Source organism: Macaca mulatta, chromosome 10, assembly GCF_049350105.2.
Source record: "Macaca mulatta isolate MMU2019108-1 chromosome 10, T2T-MMU8v2.0, whole genome shotgun sequence".
NCBI lineage: Eukaryota > Metazoa > Chordata > Mammalia > Primates > Cercopithecidae > Macaca > Macaca mulatta.
In genome coordinates, this window is record NC_133415.1 from 33,817,853 (window position 1) to 33,834,594 (window position 16,742).

Genomic DNA, 16,742 nt, shown 5'->3' on the forward strand with positions numbered 1-16,742 from the left:
CCACTGCACTCCAGCCTGGGTGACAGAGCCAGACTCCACCTCAAAAAAAAAAAAAAAAAACAAGGCCAGGTGCGGTGGCTCAAGCCTGTAATCCCAGCACTTTGGGAGGCCGAGATGGGCAGATCACGAGGTCAGGAGATCGAGACCATCCTGGCTAACACGGTGAAACCCCGTCTCCACTAAGAAATACAAAAAACTAGCCGGGTGAGGTGGTGGGCGCCTGTAGTCCCAGCTACTCAGGAGGCTGAGGCCGGAGAATGGCGTGAACCCAGGAGGCGGAGCTTGCAGTGAGCTGAGATCCGGCCACTGCACTCCAGCCTGGGCTACAGAGCGAGACTCCGTCTCAAAAAAAAAAAGAAGTGTGTGGTGCAGGTACTACTTTCTTTGTTGTTCCGTGTTCAAACCCTGCGTTTAACAGAGATAGGTACAAGATTGCCTAGGTGTAGTGCTGACTCTTGGAAATACTGTGGTTAGCATTGTGTGTTTTCTGTAGTATAGTTTTTCAGTGATGCCTGTTTAGTTTATCAGATCTAGGGATGTCCGGAGCTGCACGCCCCGGCCATAGCGAATAATAATTAAGGATTAAACGCCTGAGCTATATTCATTTCCACCCCACACCTTCTCCCTATCTTTGCCTTTTTTCCCCTGTACTAATACCTCATTAAAGATGGCGCTCTTCCTGCTTCTTCTTCACTCACTTTTCCCGCGTGCGCGAAAATTGTTACTTAGTTGTTACTTAACAGCGCAAGCGCAACATGACCTCCGACCAGAGAAACCGAAACCTGGCCACGCCTTCGGCAATGAGATCATTTCCGCCTTAGCCCAACCCCTTCCCTTCCAAGTGTATATAAGGCAGTGCATTACCGCCATTAAACGAGACTTGATCAGAGCACTGTTTTGTCTCCATTTCTCGTGTCTCTTGTTCCCCAAATTCCCACCCCCTCCTCCAGGGCCTGCTCTGACTATCCCACGGGCCGGGATACGTGGCGCCCGAACAGGGACCTGGAAACGAGGGACTCCGTGAGGAAGAGGATGCCAAAGGACGGTCGACCGCTAACGAAGACAAAAGGAGTCAAACTCTTCCGATCACCGCGGGAACCTGCCGCGTCAGAATCGAAGGTAAGTGACGCGTCCGAAATGGGACAAGAATTAAGCCAACATCAAATATATGTAGGACAATTAAAAGAGGCTTTAAAGATACGAGGAGTAAAGGTTAAAGGTAATGATTTGTTTAAATTTTTTGATTTTGTAAAAGACACTTGCCCTTGGTTCCCACAGGAAGGAACTATTGATATTAAAAGATGGCGTAGAGTAGGGGATTGTTTGCAGGACTATTATACTTTTGGGCCAGAAAAAATTCCTGTAACCGCCTTCTCTTATTGGAACCTCATTAGAGATTTAATAGATAAGAAGGAGGCCAATCCGCAAGTCATGGCTGCGGTCGCTCAGACAGAGCATATTTTAAAGGTTAGCTCCCGCTCTAACCTCGCAAAGCCTCCGCAAGATACGGAGGAGGATCTCATTTCCCTCGAAAGTGATCATGAGGAAATCAAGTCTCCTTCTGTAACAGATAAAGAAATACCACACGAAAGCAAACCAAAAAAATACCCAATTTTACAGATGCTTCAAAAGGAGGAGGAAATTAATAAGCCTAATCAATTGGATATAAATTGGGATGATTTAGAGGAAGAGGCGGCTAAATATCACAACCCTGATTTGCCTCCCTTTACTTCATACCCACCCCCATATAATAAGACACATAATGAGGCTTCTGCGCCCATTGTTATGGCAGCAATAGATCCTAAAGAGGAATTAAAGCAAAAAATTGCTCAACTAGAAGAACAGATTAAACTTGAAGAGTTACATCAATCATTGATAATTAGGCTCCAAAAGCTAAAAACAGGAAATGAAAAAATACCTAACTCAGACGCTATGGAGGGTTCCTTGCGCCCACTTCAGCGGCCTGGACAACATGTTCCAAGAGGGGGGTTAGTTGCTAGCCGACATAGAGAAGACTCCTCCCCCAAAGATGTTTTTCCGGTCACGGAAACCATAGATGAACAGGGACAGGCTTGGAGGCATCATACTGGATTTGATTTTACTATTATAAAAGAGCTAAAGACTGCTGCCTCTCAGTATGGGGCTACTGCTCCATATACTCTTGCTATAGTGGAATCTGTAGCTGAGAATTGGCTCACTCCTACAGACTGGAATACCTTAGTCAGGGCAGTTCTTTCTGGGGGAGACCACTTAATTTGGAAGTCAGAGTTCTTTGAAAATTGCAGAGATACAGCTAAAAGAAATCAACAGGCAGGAAACGGTTGGGATTTTGATATGTTAACTGGTTCAGGTAATTATGCAGACACTCAGGCCCAAATGCAATATGACCCTGGACTGTTCTCACAAATCCAGGCTGCTGCTACAAAAGCCTGGAGAAAACTTCCCGTTAAAGGAGATCCAGGGGCCTCGCTCACAGCGGTTAAACAAGGACTCGATGAGCCATTTTCAGACTTTGTGCATAGACTTATGACCACAGCAGGTAGAATCTTTGGAAATGCAGAAACGGGCGTAGATTATGTTAAACAGTTAGCTTATGAAAATGCTAACCCCGCCTGCCAAGCGGCAATCAGACCTTATCAAAAGAAAACAGATTTAACAGGATACATTCGCCTTTGTTCAGATATTGGGCCCTCATATCAACAAGGCCTAGCAATGGCTGCCGCTTTTAGCGGCCAAACAGTAAGAGATTTCCTCATTAACAAAGGTAAAGATAAAGGGGGATGTTTTAGATGCGGTAAAAGGGGACACTTTGCAAAAGATTGCTGTGAAAACCAAAATAAGAGTCCAGAAGCAAAAATCCCAGGCCTTTGCCCAAGGTGTAAAAGAGGAAGGCACTGGGCAAACGAATGTAAATCTAAAACTGACAGTCAAGGAAATCCTTTACCCCCCAGGCAGGGAAACGGGATGAGGGGCTAGCCTCAGGCCCCGAAACAAGCATATGGGGCAGTCAGCTTTGTTCCAGCCAGCAACAGCAATCCATTTCAAAACTTAGTAGAGCAACTCCAGGAAGTGCAGGATTGGACCTCAGTTCCACCTCCCACACAATACTAACACCTGAAATGGGACCACAAACCTTAAATACCGGAATATATGGACCCTTACCACCTAACACTTTTGGGCTACTTTTAGGAAGAAGTAGTGTCACCATGAGAGGCTTACAAGTCCTCCCTGGAGTTATCGATAATGATTTTGAAGGAGAAATTAAAATTATGGCCAGAGCTATTGATAGTATTATTACTGTCCCTCAAGGAGTTAGAATAGCTCAGTTACTCCTGCTACCTTTGGTTAAAACAGATAATAATATCCAATACTCTAATAGAAATATAAAAGGTTTCGGATCATCAGATATATATTGGGTGCAACCAATTACAAATCAAAAACCCTCTCTAACCTTATGGTTAGACGGGAAGGCATTCACTGGACTAATAGACACAGGGGCTGATGTAACTATCATTAAACAGGAAGATTGGCCCTCTCATTGGCCTACTACAGAAACTTTAACTCACTTGAGAGGAATTGGACAAAGCAGTAATCCTAAACAAAGTTCTAAATACCTAACATGGACAGATAAAGAAAACAATTCAGGCCTCATTAAGCCATTTGTCATCCCTTACCTACCTGTTAACCTTTGGGGGCGAGATCTGCTCTCTCAAATGAAAATTATAATGTGTAGTCCAGGCCGGGCGTGGTGGCTCACGCCTGTAATCCCAGCACTTTGGGAGGCCGAGGCGGGCGGATCACAAGGTCAGGAGATCGAGACCACGGTGAAACCCCGTCTCTACTAAAAATACAAAAAATTAGCCGGGCGCGGTTGTGGGTGCCTGTAGTCCCAGCTACTCAGGAGGCTGAGGCAGGAGAATGGCGTGAACCCGGGAGGCGGAGCTTGCAGTGAGCCGAGATCGCGCCACTGCACTCCAGCCTGGGCGACAGAGCGAGACTCCATCTCAAAAAAAAAAATAAATAAAAAAAATAAAAAAATAATGTGTAGTCCAAATGATATAGTTACTGCACAGATGTTAACTCAAGGATACACCCCTGGTAAAGGTCTTGGAAAAGGAAAGAACGGTATCCCACAGCCTATACTGGTTTCAGGACAACTTGATAAAAAGGGGTTTGGAAATTTTTAGCTCAGGCCACTGACATACCTGCACCCCAAAGGTGCGCTGACCCCATTACTTGGAAGTCAGATGAGCCCGTTTGGGTTGATCAGTGGCCTTTACTCAATGATAAACTAAGTGCTGCCCAACAGTTAGTGCAGGAACAACTAGCAGCAGGACATATTGAGGAAAGTAATTCCCGTTGGAATACACCTATTTTTGTTATTAAAAAGAAGTCTGGTAAATGGAGACTCTTACAAGATTTAAGAGCAGTAAATATCACTATGATCCTTATGGGTGCCTTACAACCAGGATTGCCTTCACCGGTTGCGATTCCTCAAAAATATTTTAAAATCGTTATTGACCTTAAAGATTGCTTTTTTACAATTCCCCTTCATCTTGCTGACCAAAAAAGATTTGCCTTTAGTCTTCCATCTACAAATTTTAAACAACCAATGAAGCGCTATCAATGGAAAGTCTTACCTCAAGGTATGGCCAATAGTCCTACCTTGTGTCAAAAATATGTAGCTGCCGCTATAGAGCCAGTCAGAAAAACATGGGCACAAATGTATATTATACATTATATGGATGATATTTTAATAGCAGGAGAAATTGGCGAACAAGTCTTTTTTTTTTTTTTTTTTTTTTTTTTTTTTGAGACGGAGTCTCGCTCTGTCGCCCAGGCTGGAGTGCAGTGGCCGGATCTCAGCTCACTGCAAGCTCCGCCTCCCGGGTTCGGGCCATTCTCCTGTCTCAGCCTCCTGAGTAGCTGGGACTACAGGCGCCCGCCACCTCGCCCGGCTAGTTTTTTGTATTTTTTAGTAGAGACGGGGTTTCACCGTGTTAGCCAGGATGGTCTCGATCTCCTGACCTCGTGATCCGCCCGTCTCGGCCTCCCAAAGTGCTGGGATTACAGGCTTGAGCCACCGCGCCCGGCCCATGGCGAACAAGTCTTACAGTGCTTCGCCCAACTCAAACAAGAGTTAACAGCAGCCGGACTACAAATAGCCCCAGAAAAAGTACAATTACAAGATCCATACACTTATCTTGGTTTCCAAATTAATGGACCCAAAATCATTAATCAAAAGGCCGTTATACGTCGTGATCATTTAAAAACTTTAAATGATTTCCAAAAATTACTGGGAGACATAAATTGGCTTCGACCGTACTTAAAGCTCACTACAGGAGAGTTAAAACCTCTTTTCGATATATTAAAAGGAGACTCTAATCCAAAATCCCCCAGGTCCATTACTAAAGAAGCATTAATAACACTCCAACAGGTAGAACATGCCATTGCAACACAATTTGTTACCAGTATTGATTATTCTCAGCCATTAATATTCCTTATTTTTAACACAACAATAACCCCTACTGGCCTATTTTGGCAGAACAATCCCATTATGTGGGTACACCTGCCCTCCTCCCCTAAAAAGGTTTTGTTGCCTTATTATGATGCCATAGCTGATCTAATTATCTTGGGAAGAGAAAACAGTAGAAAATACTTTGGAATAGAACCCTCTACCATTATACAGCCCTACACTCAATCACGCATCCATTGGCTGTTACAAAATACGGAAGCCTGGCCAATTGCTTGCGCTTCTTATACTGGCGCGATTGACAACCATTACCCACCTAACAAACTTATTCAATTTTGCAAACTTCATGCGTTTGTATTTCCCCATATTACCAGTAAAGAACCTCTCAATGACGCATTACTAATTTTCACTGATGGATCTTCCACAGGACTTGCCGCTTACACTTACAATAATGTAGTCGTTAAATTCCAGACCACTTATACATCAGCTCAGCTGGTCGAATTGCAAGCTATAATTGCAGCACTATCAGCTTTTCCTTGTCAGCCACTTAACATTTACACAGACAGCGCCTACCTGGCTCATTCAATACCCCTCTTAGAGACCGTGTCTCAAATTAAACATATTTCAGACACAGCTAACCTATTTTTACAATGTCAACAACTTATCCGAAAAAGGACTACTCCCTTTTTTCTTGGGCATATTAGAGCACATTCAGGATTACCGGGACCTCTAACACAAGGTAACGCAACAGCTGACACGGCAACAAAAACCATAGCCACAGTCACTACAGACAATTTGCAACAAGCGCAAAAAGCACATGCCTTACATCATTTAAACGCCCAAACCTTAAGACTTATGTTTAAACTTACCAGAGAACAAGCTCGACAAATAGTTAAACAATGCGCCAACTGCATAACATATTTACCTGTTCCCCATCTAGGAGTTAACCCCCGAGGACTCATCCCCAACGAAATTTGGCAAATGGACGTTACTCACCACTTAGAATTCGGTCAGCTAAAATATATCCATGTATGCATAGACACCTATAGTGGATTCATCTGTGCAACTCTCCAAACAGGAGAGGCCACCAAACATGTCATAGCTCATTTATTGCATTGCTTTTCTATTTTAGGAATACCCAAACAAATCAAAACAGATAATGGCCCCGGTTATATATCCAAAACCTTCTTACAATTTTGTAATACCCTACAAATTAAACATACCACAGGCATTCCCTATAATCCCCAAGGACAAGGTATAGTAGAAAGAGCTCATCTGTCATTAAAAACTATTATCACAAAATTAAAAGGGGGGAGCTGGTACCCCGTGAAGGGTACCCCCAGAAACATACTCAATCATGCCCTGTTTATTCTTAATTTTTTAAATTTGGACAGTCATGGAAAATCGGCTGCCGACCGTTTCTGGCATCCTGAATCTCAAAAACAGTTTGCAATGGTAAAATGGAAAGATCCACTTGATAGTTCATGGCATGGCCCCGATCCAGTTTTAATTTGGGGAAGAGGCTCAGTATGCATCTTCTCACAAAAAAATGATGCAGCCAGATGGCTGCCTGAAAGATTGGTAAGACAAATAAATCATAACCATTGTCAGTCCAGGGAAGATAAATCTCCCTGAGAAGTTCTTTCCTTCTTGTTTTTCAGAAAATGAAGCCTAATATGAAATTCCTTTGGAGAATAATCGCTCTATATAACATAGTGACAGTCTATGCAGGTTTTGGTGACCCTCGTAAGGCAAAAGAATTATTACGAAAACAATACGGCCAGCCTTGTGACTGCAGAGGGGGACAAATATCTGAACCTCCGTCAGATAGAATCACCCAGGTGACCTGCACGGGCAAGACAGCTTACCTAATGCCAAACCAGTTATGGAAATGTAAGTCTACCCCAAGAGATACCTCACCTAGCGGGCCGCTCCTAGAATGCCCTTGTAGCTCTTTCCAATCTTCTGTACATAGTTCCTGTTATACCTCCTATCAACAATGCAAATCAGGCAATAGAACATATTATACGGCCACGTTACTAAAAACACAAACTGGAGGCATCAATGACGTACAAGTATTAGGATCCACTAATAAACTTGTACAATCTCCTTGTAACGGCCAAAAAGGAAAGCCTGTTTGTTGGAGCACTACCGCCCCCATTCACATTTCTGATGGAGGAGGCCCATTAGATATTACAAGAATTAAAACCGTCCAGAAAAAATTAGAAGAAATTCATAAAGCTTCTTATCCTGAACTTCAATATCACCCTTTAGCCTTGCCTGAGCTTAGAGATAATTTTAGGCTCGATGCCCAAAGCTTTGATATCCTCAATGCTACTTACAATTTACTTCAAATGTCCAATACAAGCCTGGCCCACGATTGTTGGCTTTGTCTTAAAATGGGCCCCCCTATTCCTCTAGCCATACCTAACCTTTCATTGCCCTATGTCAATTACTCAAATGAATCCTTAGTAAATAATTCCTGTCCTATTACCCCCCCCCCTTAGTTCAACCGATGATGTTTTCTAATTCCTCTTGCCTCTTTTCACCATCATATAATAACACTAAAGAAATTGATTTAGGCTATGTTGTGTTTGGCAACTGTACTTCCATAATCAATGCCACCAACCCTTTGTGTGCTATAAATGGCTCGGTTTTCGTTTGTGGAAACAACATGGCATATACGTATCTACCTACAAATTGGACAGGGCTTTGTGTTCTGGCCACTCTTCTCCCCGACATTGATATCATCCCTGGAGATGAACCTATCCCCATCCCTGCTATTGAACATTTTATTTATAGACCGAAACGAGCCATACAATTTATTCCCTTGTTGGCTAGACTAGGAATCACCACTGCTTTTACTACAGGAGCCACAGGCCTAGGAGTCTCACTAACCCAATATACTAAATTATCCAATCAATTAATCTCAGATGTACAGACCTTATCCAGTACTATACAAGATTTATAAGACCAAGTAGACTCGTTAGCTGAAGTAGTTCTCCAAAATAGAAGAGGTCTAGATTTGTTAACGGCAGAACAGGGAGGGATATGTTTGGCTTTACAGGAAAAGTGCTGTTTTTACGCCAACAAATCCGGAATCGTCAGAGATAAGATAAAAACTTTGCAAGAAGAACTAGAAAAGCGCAGAAAAGGCCTGGCCGCCAATCCACTATGGACTGGACTCGATGGACTTCTCCCCTATCTCCTGCCATTCCTTGGTCCTTTACTCACCCTTCTACTTTTCCTCACTCTCGGGCCTATAATCCTTAATAAGCTTATGGCATTTGTCAGACAACAAATTGAGGCCTTCCAGGCCAAACCTATACAGGTTCATTATCACCGCCTTGAGATGACTGAAAATGGTGAGTCTTATTTACCTTAATAAGACCACCTCCCCTGTGTGCTGAACTGGACAGTCAATGACGGGTAAGAGGACACTATCTCCATCGGAGCCTAAGACAGGAGGGCCACCCTTGCTGCTGCCTTATCCCATGACGGGCCTAGAAGGTGGGGGTGAGTTGACCCAACCTAAGACAGGCGCAGTTCCCGAGGGGTTTTCTTATCATAAAAATATAAAAAGGGGGACCTGTCCGGAGCTGCACGCCCTGGCCATAGCGAATAATAATTAAGGATTAAACGCCTGAGCTATATTCATTTCCACCCCACACCTTCTCCCTATCTTTGCCTTTTTTCCCCTGTACTAATACCTCATTAAAGATGGCGCTCTTCCTGCTTCTTCTTCACTCACTTTTCCCGCGGGCGAAAATTGTTACTTAGTTGTTACTTAACAGCGCAAGCGCAACATGACCTCCGACCGGAGAAACCAAAACTAACCTGGCCACGCCTTCGGCAATGAGATCATTTCCGCCTTAGCCCAACCCCTTCCCTTCCAAGTGTATATAAGGCAGTGCATTACCGCCATTAAACGAGACTTGATCAGAGCACTGTCTTGTCTCCATTTCTCGTGTCTCTTGTTCCCCAAATTCCCACCCCCTCCTCCAGGGCCTGCTCTGACTATCCCGCGGGCCGGGATATAGGGACTATTGTTGTCTCAGTGAAACACTGTTTAGCTGCATGTGATGCATGTAATACTTCGTTCATTGATATTTGTTTAAATCAATCAGTGTTTACCAGGAGTAGATACGTGAGTTACTGAGAATAGCCTAATCTCTGAAAATGTTTTTCAGCATATGGTGCATGTAATATGCTCTTCTATGGTACCTCTTTTCAATTTTTTTTTTTTTTTTTTGAGATGGAGTCTAACACTGTCGCCCAGGCTGGGGTGCAGTGGTGCGATCTCGGCTCACTGCAAGCTCTGCCTCCCAGGTTCACGCCGTTTTCCTGCCTCAGCCTCCTGAGTAGCTGGGACTGCAGGTGCCTGCCACAATGCCTGGCTAATTTCTTAGTAGAGACGGGGTTTCATTGGGTTAGCCAGAATGGTCTCGATCTCCAGACCTCATGATCCGCCTGCCTTGGCCTCCTAAAGTGCTGGGATTACAGGTGTGAGCCACTGCGCCCAGCCTCCAATTTTTCTATTGTGGCAAAATATACATAACAGATTATACCATTTTTAAGTGTAGAAATTAGTGGTAGTAAGTATAGAGAGAATCTTGAAAGCAGCAAGAGAAAAGTGACTTCTCATGTGCAAGGGAGCCTCTACAAGATTATTAGTGGATATTTCAGCAGAAACCTTGCAGGCCAGTAGGTGGTGGGATGATATATTGAAAGTACTGAAAGAGTGAAGCCTGCCAACTGAGAATACTATATTTGACAAAACTGTCCTTCAAAAGTGAAGGGTAAATTAAGACATTCCCAGATAAATAAAACCTGAAGGAGTTTATTACCACTAGACCTGACCAATAAGAAATAATAAAGGGGCCGGGCACAGTGGCTCATGCCTATAATCCCAGCACTCTGGGGGACCGAGGCAGGTGGATCACCTGAGGTCAGGTGTTCAAGACCAGCCTGACCAACATGGCGAAACCCTGTCTCTAATAAAAATGCAAAAATCAGCTGGGTGTGGTGGCACGTGCCTTTAATCCCAGCTATTCAGGAGGCTAAGGCAGAAGAATCACTTGAACCCAGGAGGTGGAGGTCTCAGTGAGCTAAGATCACACCACTGCACTCCAGCCTGGGTGACAGAGTAAGACTCTAGCTCAAAAAAAAAAAAAGAAACAATAAAGGGAGTCCTTCAAGTTGATATGAAGGGATTCTAGACAGTTGCTCAGCCTGATGAAAATATAAAGGTAAATGCATAAAGATTAAAACCTGTATCATTATAATTTTTGTTCATAACTTAATTTTTAATACTTTAATGGAATTTAAAGGACAAAAGCATAACAATAACTATAAATCTATGTTAACGGATACAAAGTATACAAAGTTTAATTTGTGACATCAGTAACTTAATAGTGGGGCAAAGATGTAAAGAGTATAGTTTTTTTTTTTTTTTTTTTGGAGACGGAGTCTCGCTCTGTAGCCCAGGCTGGAGTGCAGTGGCCAGATCTCAGCTCACTGCAAGCTCCGCCTCCCGGGTTCACGCCATTCTCCGGCCTCAGCCTCCCGAGTAGCTGGGACTACAGGCGCTGCCACCTCGCCCGGCTATTTTTTGTATTTCTTAGTAGAGACGGGGTTTCACCGTGTTAGCCAGGATGGTCTCGATCTCCTGACCTCGTGATCCGCCCATCTCGGCCTCCCAAAGTGCTGGGATTACAGGCTTGAGCCACCGCGCCCGGCCAAGAGTATAGTTTTTGTATGTGGTTGAAGTTGTTATCTGTTTAAAATAATAAGATAACTTTACGATGTTCCATGTAATTCCCATAGTAACCACAAAGAAAATACCTACAGAATATATGTAAAAGGAAATGAGAAGGAAATCAAAGCACAGCACTACAAAAAAATCAACTGTAACACAATAGAAGACAATAAAGGAGGAAAGAAGGACAAAAAGGCTCTAAGACATACAGAAAACAATGATCAAAATAGTGATAGTAAGTCCTTCCTAATCAATAATTTCATTAAATGTATATAGGTTAAACTCCCAATAAAAAGACATAAATTGGCTGATTGGATTTAAAAAACAGGACCCTATACATGCTGTCTACAAGAGACTCATTTGAAATCCAATACAAATGGATTGCAAAATGAGAGAATGGAGGATATTCCATGCAAACAGTAATCAAAACAGATCAGGAATGGCTGTACAAGTATAGACAAAATAGATTTTAAGTAAAAAACTATTACAAGAGAGGGTTCTGGGAAGAAAGTGGAGTAGGAGGCACAAGGAATTCATCTCCCCACCTAGGAAATAATCACACTGGCAGAATCTGTCTGATACAACTATTTTGGAACTGTAGGCTCTATCAAAGGAGGCTTGCAACCTCCAAAGGAAGGCTTAAACTATAATTTTTACTTAATTTTGGTCAATTTCAGCTCTTAGCTCAGCAGTGGCTACCCATTCCCCATGCCCCAGCTTCACGGAAAGAAGCTTTGCGTGTATTCCTGAGGTAGCTTGTACCAAGCTTGTGGGAACAATCGTGGGCAATAAGCTCTCTGTCCTCCAAATGTTGGGATCTGTGTTCTAGTTTTGATTGCTACTTTTGATTATGGAAGTGCAAACACAGAGGCAGGCGGCCATTATTGCTCACAACTCCCTACTCCATTGTTGCGAGCCCTTACCAGACTGAAGCAACTTCTAGGAGATAGAAAAGGCCAGAACCCCATTTCCCTTCCCCTTCGTTGTTCTCTTTTCCACTTTTGGGAGCCAAACATTAAAGACTAGGACACTCAAAAACAATGGCATACACAGAGGAAATTAAAGTTACCGTACATACTTGGAGAGAAGAGTGTGTGCCCAGGCAAAGGAGCAGCTTCAGACCTGAGAAGACCTTAAGTTTACAACTCAGGTTGATCCTCAGCATGGAGACAACCTACGACAATGTAAAACATAACAAAACCCCCAAAACAGCAAACCCTGAGGAAGAGGAGAGCCTCATCTCCAGAGTTTCCGAATTATTAGATTCAAATATCCAGTTTTCAATAAAAAACACAAGGCATACGAAAAACAAGAAAGTATGGTCTTTCAAAGGAAAAACAACAGAAACCGTCCCAGAGAAAGACCAGATGGTAACCGACTACACAAACACTTTAAAAGAACTTTCTTAAAGATGTCAAGGAACTAAAGGAAGATGTGGACCTAAAAAGAAAAATAAATAAATAAATTCTGGAGCTAAAAGTGTAGTAATTGAAATAAAAGTTCACCAGAGGGATTCAAAGGCAGATTTGAGCAATAGAAGAAAGATTCAGCGAACTCCAATATAGGACGCTTGAAATGATCAAGTCAGAGGAACAGAAATAAAAACGATTGTTGAATAGCAAACAGATATGCATTGTGGAAGTCCCAAAAGAAGACAGAGAAAGGGGCAGAGAGATCATTTGAAGAAATAATGGCTGAGGCCGAGTGCGGTGACTCACATCTGTAATCCCAGCACTTTGGGAGGCCAAAGTGGGTGGATCACAAGGTCAGGAGTTCGAGACCAGCCTGGCCAATATGGTAAAACCCCATCTCTACTAAAAATACAAAATTAGCCAGGTGTGGTGGTGCATGCCTGTAATCCCAGCTACTTGGGAGGCGGAGGCAGGAGAATCGCTTGAACCCAGGAGGCAGAGGTTGCAGTGAGCCAAGATTGTGCCATTGCCCTCCAGCCTGGGCAACAAGAGTGAAACTCCATCTCAAAAAAAAAAAAAAAAAAAAAATTAGCTGGGTGTGGTGGCACATACCTGTAGTCCCAGCTACTCAGGAGGCTGAGGCAGAAGAATTGCTGAATCCAGGAGGCAGAGGTTGCAGTGAGTCAAGATCGCACCACTGCATTCTAGCCTGGGCAACAGAGCGAGACTTTGTCTGAAAAAAGCAAAAAATAAAATAAAATAAAATAAAATAAAAGGCTGAACACTTCCCAAATTTGAAGACAGACATGAAAATAAATATCCAGAAAAGTCAATGAACTGCAAGTAGGATGAACTAAAAAAGACTCATACTGAGACATTATAATTAGCCAGTAGGGACTCTTGAAAGCACCTACAGAGAACCAAGTAGTCACATGCTAGGAATATACAATAGGATTATAGGTATTTCTCATCAGACACTTTGGAGAACAGAAGACAATGGGATGACATATGTAAAGGGCTAAAAGAAAAACAACCACTACCTCTCAACCAAGAATCCTATATTCAGCAAAACTGTCCTTCAAAAGCGAGGAAGAAATTGGGAAATCCCCAAATAAACCAAAGTTGAGAAGTTTGCTACCATTAGACCTGCCCTGCAAGAAATCTTAAAGAGAATCATGTAGGTTGAAAAGAAAGAACACTAGATAGTAACTCAAAGCCATATAAAGAAATAAAGATGCCAGTAAAAGTAAATATATGGGAAAACATTAAATCTAGTATTATCATAACTTTGGTCTAAAATTCCATGTTTTTCTTTCTACATAATTTAATAGATGAATGCATTAAAAACAATTATTAGTTTATGTTTACGGACACACAATGTACAAAAATGTAGTTTTGTGACATCGATAACTGAAAGAGGAGGGGTAAAACTGTGAGGAGAGATTTTGTATATTATTGAAATTTAGCTGGTATAAATTCAAATTAGAGTGCTATAACTTTAGAATGTTAAGTGTAATCCCTATGGTAACCACAAAATAATCGTATAACATACAAAGAGCAAAGGAGAAGGGAATTAAAACACTTTGCTACAAAAAATCAACTAAATACAAATGAGATCATGCAGGAAATGGACAAAAAAGGTGTAAGGCACATAGAAAATGAATGGCAAAATGACAGAAGTCAGTCCCCCCTTATCAGTAATCACTTTATTACTTTTTAAACCATTTTGTTGCAGAATGATTTACATAAAAACTGTATATATTTAATGTATACATCTTGACAAATTTGTACCATAAAACCATTACCATCATCAAGCCCATAAACATATCCATCACCTTTTAAAATTTCCTTCTGCCTCTTTATTACTGTTTAAAAAATGATTTTAATGGCCAGGCGCAGCGGCTCACGCCTGTAATCCCAGCACTTTGGGAGGCTGAGGCGAGTGGATCACCTGAGATCAGGAGTTCGAGAGCAGCCTGGCTGACATGGCAAAACCCCGTCTTTACCATAAATACAAAAATTAGCTGGGCATGGTGGTGGGCACCTGTAATCCGAGCTATTTGGGAGGCTGAGGTGGGAGAATCGTTTGAACCTGGGAGGCGGAGGTTGCAGTGAGCCGAGATAGCACCATTGCACTCCAGCCTGGGCAACAAGAGTGAAACTCTGTCTTAAAAAAAAAAAAAAGTTTATAATTAAAAAATTTAAGAATATAGGCCTGGCACAGTGGCTCACGCCTGTAATCCCACACCTTGGGAGGCCGAGACGGGCGGATCATGAGGTCAGGAGATCGAGACCATCCTGGCTAACCCGGTGAAACCCCGTCTCTACTAAAAATACAAAAAACTAGCCGGGCGAGGTGGCGGGTGCCTGTAGTCCCAGCTACTCGGGAGGCTGAGGCAGGAGAATGGCGTGAACCCAGGAGGCAGAGCTTGCAGTGAGCTGAGATCCGGCCACTGCACTCTAGCCTGGGCCACAGAGCGAGACTCCGTCTCAAAAATAAATAAATAAATAAATAAAAGAAATAAAATACAGTTTTGTTTTGTTTTTTGTTTTTTTTTTTGAGACAGAGTCTCACTCTGTCACCCAGGCTGGAGTGCAGTGGTGTGACCGCAGCTCACTGCAACTTCTTCCTCCCAGGTTCAAGCGATTCTCCTGCCTCAGCCTCCCGAGTAGCTGGGACTTGTACAAGTCCACACCACCATTCCTGGCTAATTTTGTGTATTTTTAGTAGAGAAAGGGTTTCGCCAAGTTGCCCAGGTTGGTCTTCAACTCCTGACCTCAGGTGATCCGCCCACCTCAGCTTCACTCCCAAAGTGCTGGGATTACAGGCATGAGCCACCGCGCCCAACCAAGATACAGGTCTTTCAATCAAGGATCAGCAGAAAGAAAAGAGAAAGATCACTTATTGAAAGCTCTTAGCTTCAATGTGTCAGGCATGGTGACATGTATGTCATTTAATCTTCATAAGATCTCTTTCCAATAGATATTATCTCCATTTTTCTAGTGAGGAAACCAAGACTCAGACTGGTTAAATAATTTGTACAAGTCCAGGCACAGTGGCTCATGCCTATAATCCCAGAATTTTGGAAGGCAAAGGCTGGTGGATCACCTGAACCCAGGAGTTTGAGACCAGCCTGGGTAACATGGCGAAATCCTGTCTTCCAAAAAATACAAAAAGTTAATCTAGCGTGGTGGTGTGCGCCTGTGGTCCCAGCTACTCTGGAGGCTGAGGTGGGAGGATGGCTTGGGCCCAGGAGGACAAGGCTGCAGTGAGCTGAGATCCCGCCACTGCCCTCCAGCCTGGGTGACAGAGGGGAGACCCTGTCTCAAAAGTGAAAAAATATACATTTGGCATTGCACATCTAAAAGGAAAACTTGACCCCAGGACAGAATGTTTCCTTTATTTCCCTGTTTGGACTATAACCAGGAAGACTGCTAGATACACTAAATAATGTTTTCAGAAAGTGACCATGGATAATCCTGTTTTATTAACTGGGAAGGCTATGGACCCTGGCAAGGCTATGGACCTGAGGACTGCCCATAGGGGATTTACCGATCAGATCCATGCTCCAATCAAGTCCCCTCTTTCTTTCAATGACACCCAGGTAAACCTGGATCCAAGAAGCCAGTGAAGACCATCCTGAAATATTTTTTCTGAGAACCTTGTAATGTCTCAGCCCCACTCCTATCCATCCAATTTCTATTACCTGCAAGATTGTAGACCAGGCTCACTATGGATGCAGTCTCACAAGGGTGACACACAATACATAGCTATTGAAGCTGAGACAGGATGTTGCTTCTGCACTGCGAGCTCTCCTCCTCTGCTGGCTCTGGGTACCTTTCTGCTCTCCCTCCAATTCTACCTCTCCTTCCACATCTTCTGTGACCCTCTCTGAGGCCAACTATTTGATGGATCAATAGCTCTGCTCCCTGCAAACTATCTGCATGTACTTTGATTATACTGTCTTGTTCTGCCCTCTGATATTTATTTACTCCTGATTTCTGCTGATTAATTGGCCTTTGTCTTATTGCTGCTCAAACCCTTGCATTTCTTGTTGCAGCCTTGTGCTCTCAGACCCTCAGCCTGCTGCCACATTTA

General features: G+C 43.1%; 1 protein-coding gene across 1 annotated transcript; it reads left to right on the forward strand.

Annotated features, from left to right (window-relative positions):
• Positions 1-755: 755 nt before the first annotated feature.
• On the forward strand, positions 756-8,255 carry LOC144331487 (uncharacterized). Its single transcript, XM_077949052.1, has 3 exons — positions 756-797; positions 889-1,119; positions 7,135-8,255. The coding sequence occupies exons 1-3, from the start codon at positions 756-758 to the stop codon at positions 7,978-7,980; spliced, it is 1,119 nt and encodes a 372-aa protein (XP_077805178.1). The 3' UTR covers positions 7,981-8,255.
• Positions 8,256-16,742: the final 8,487 nt, after the last annotated feature.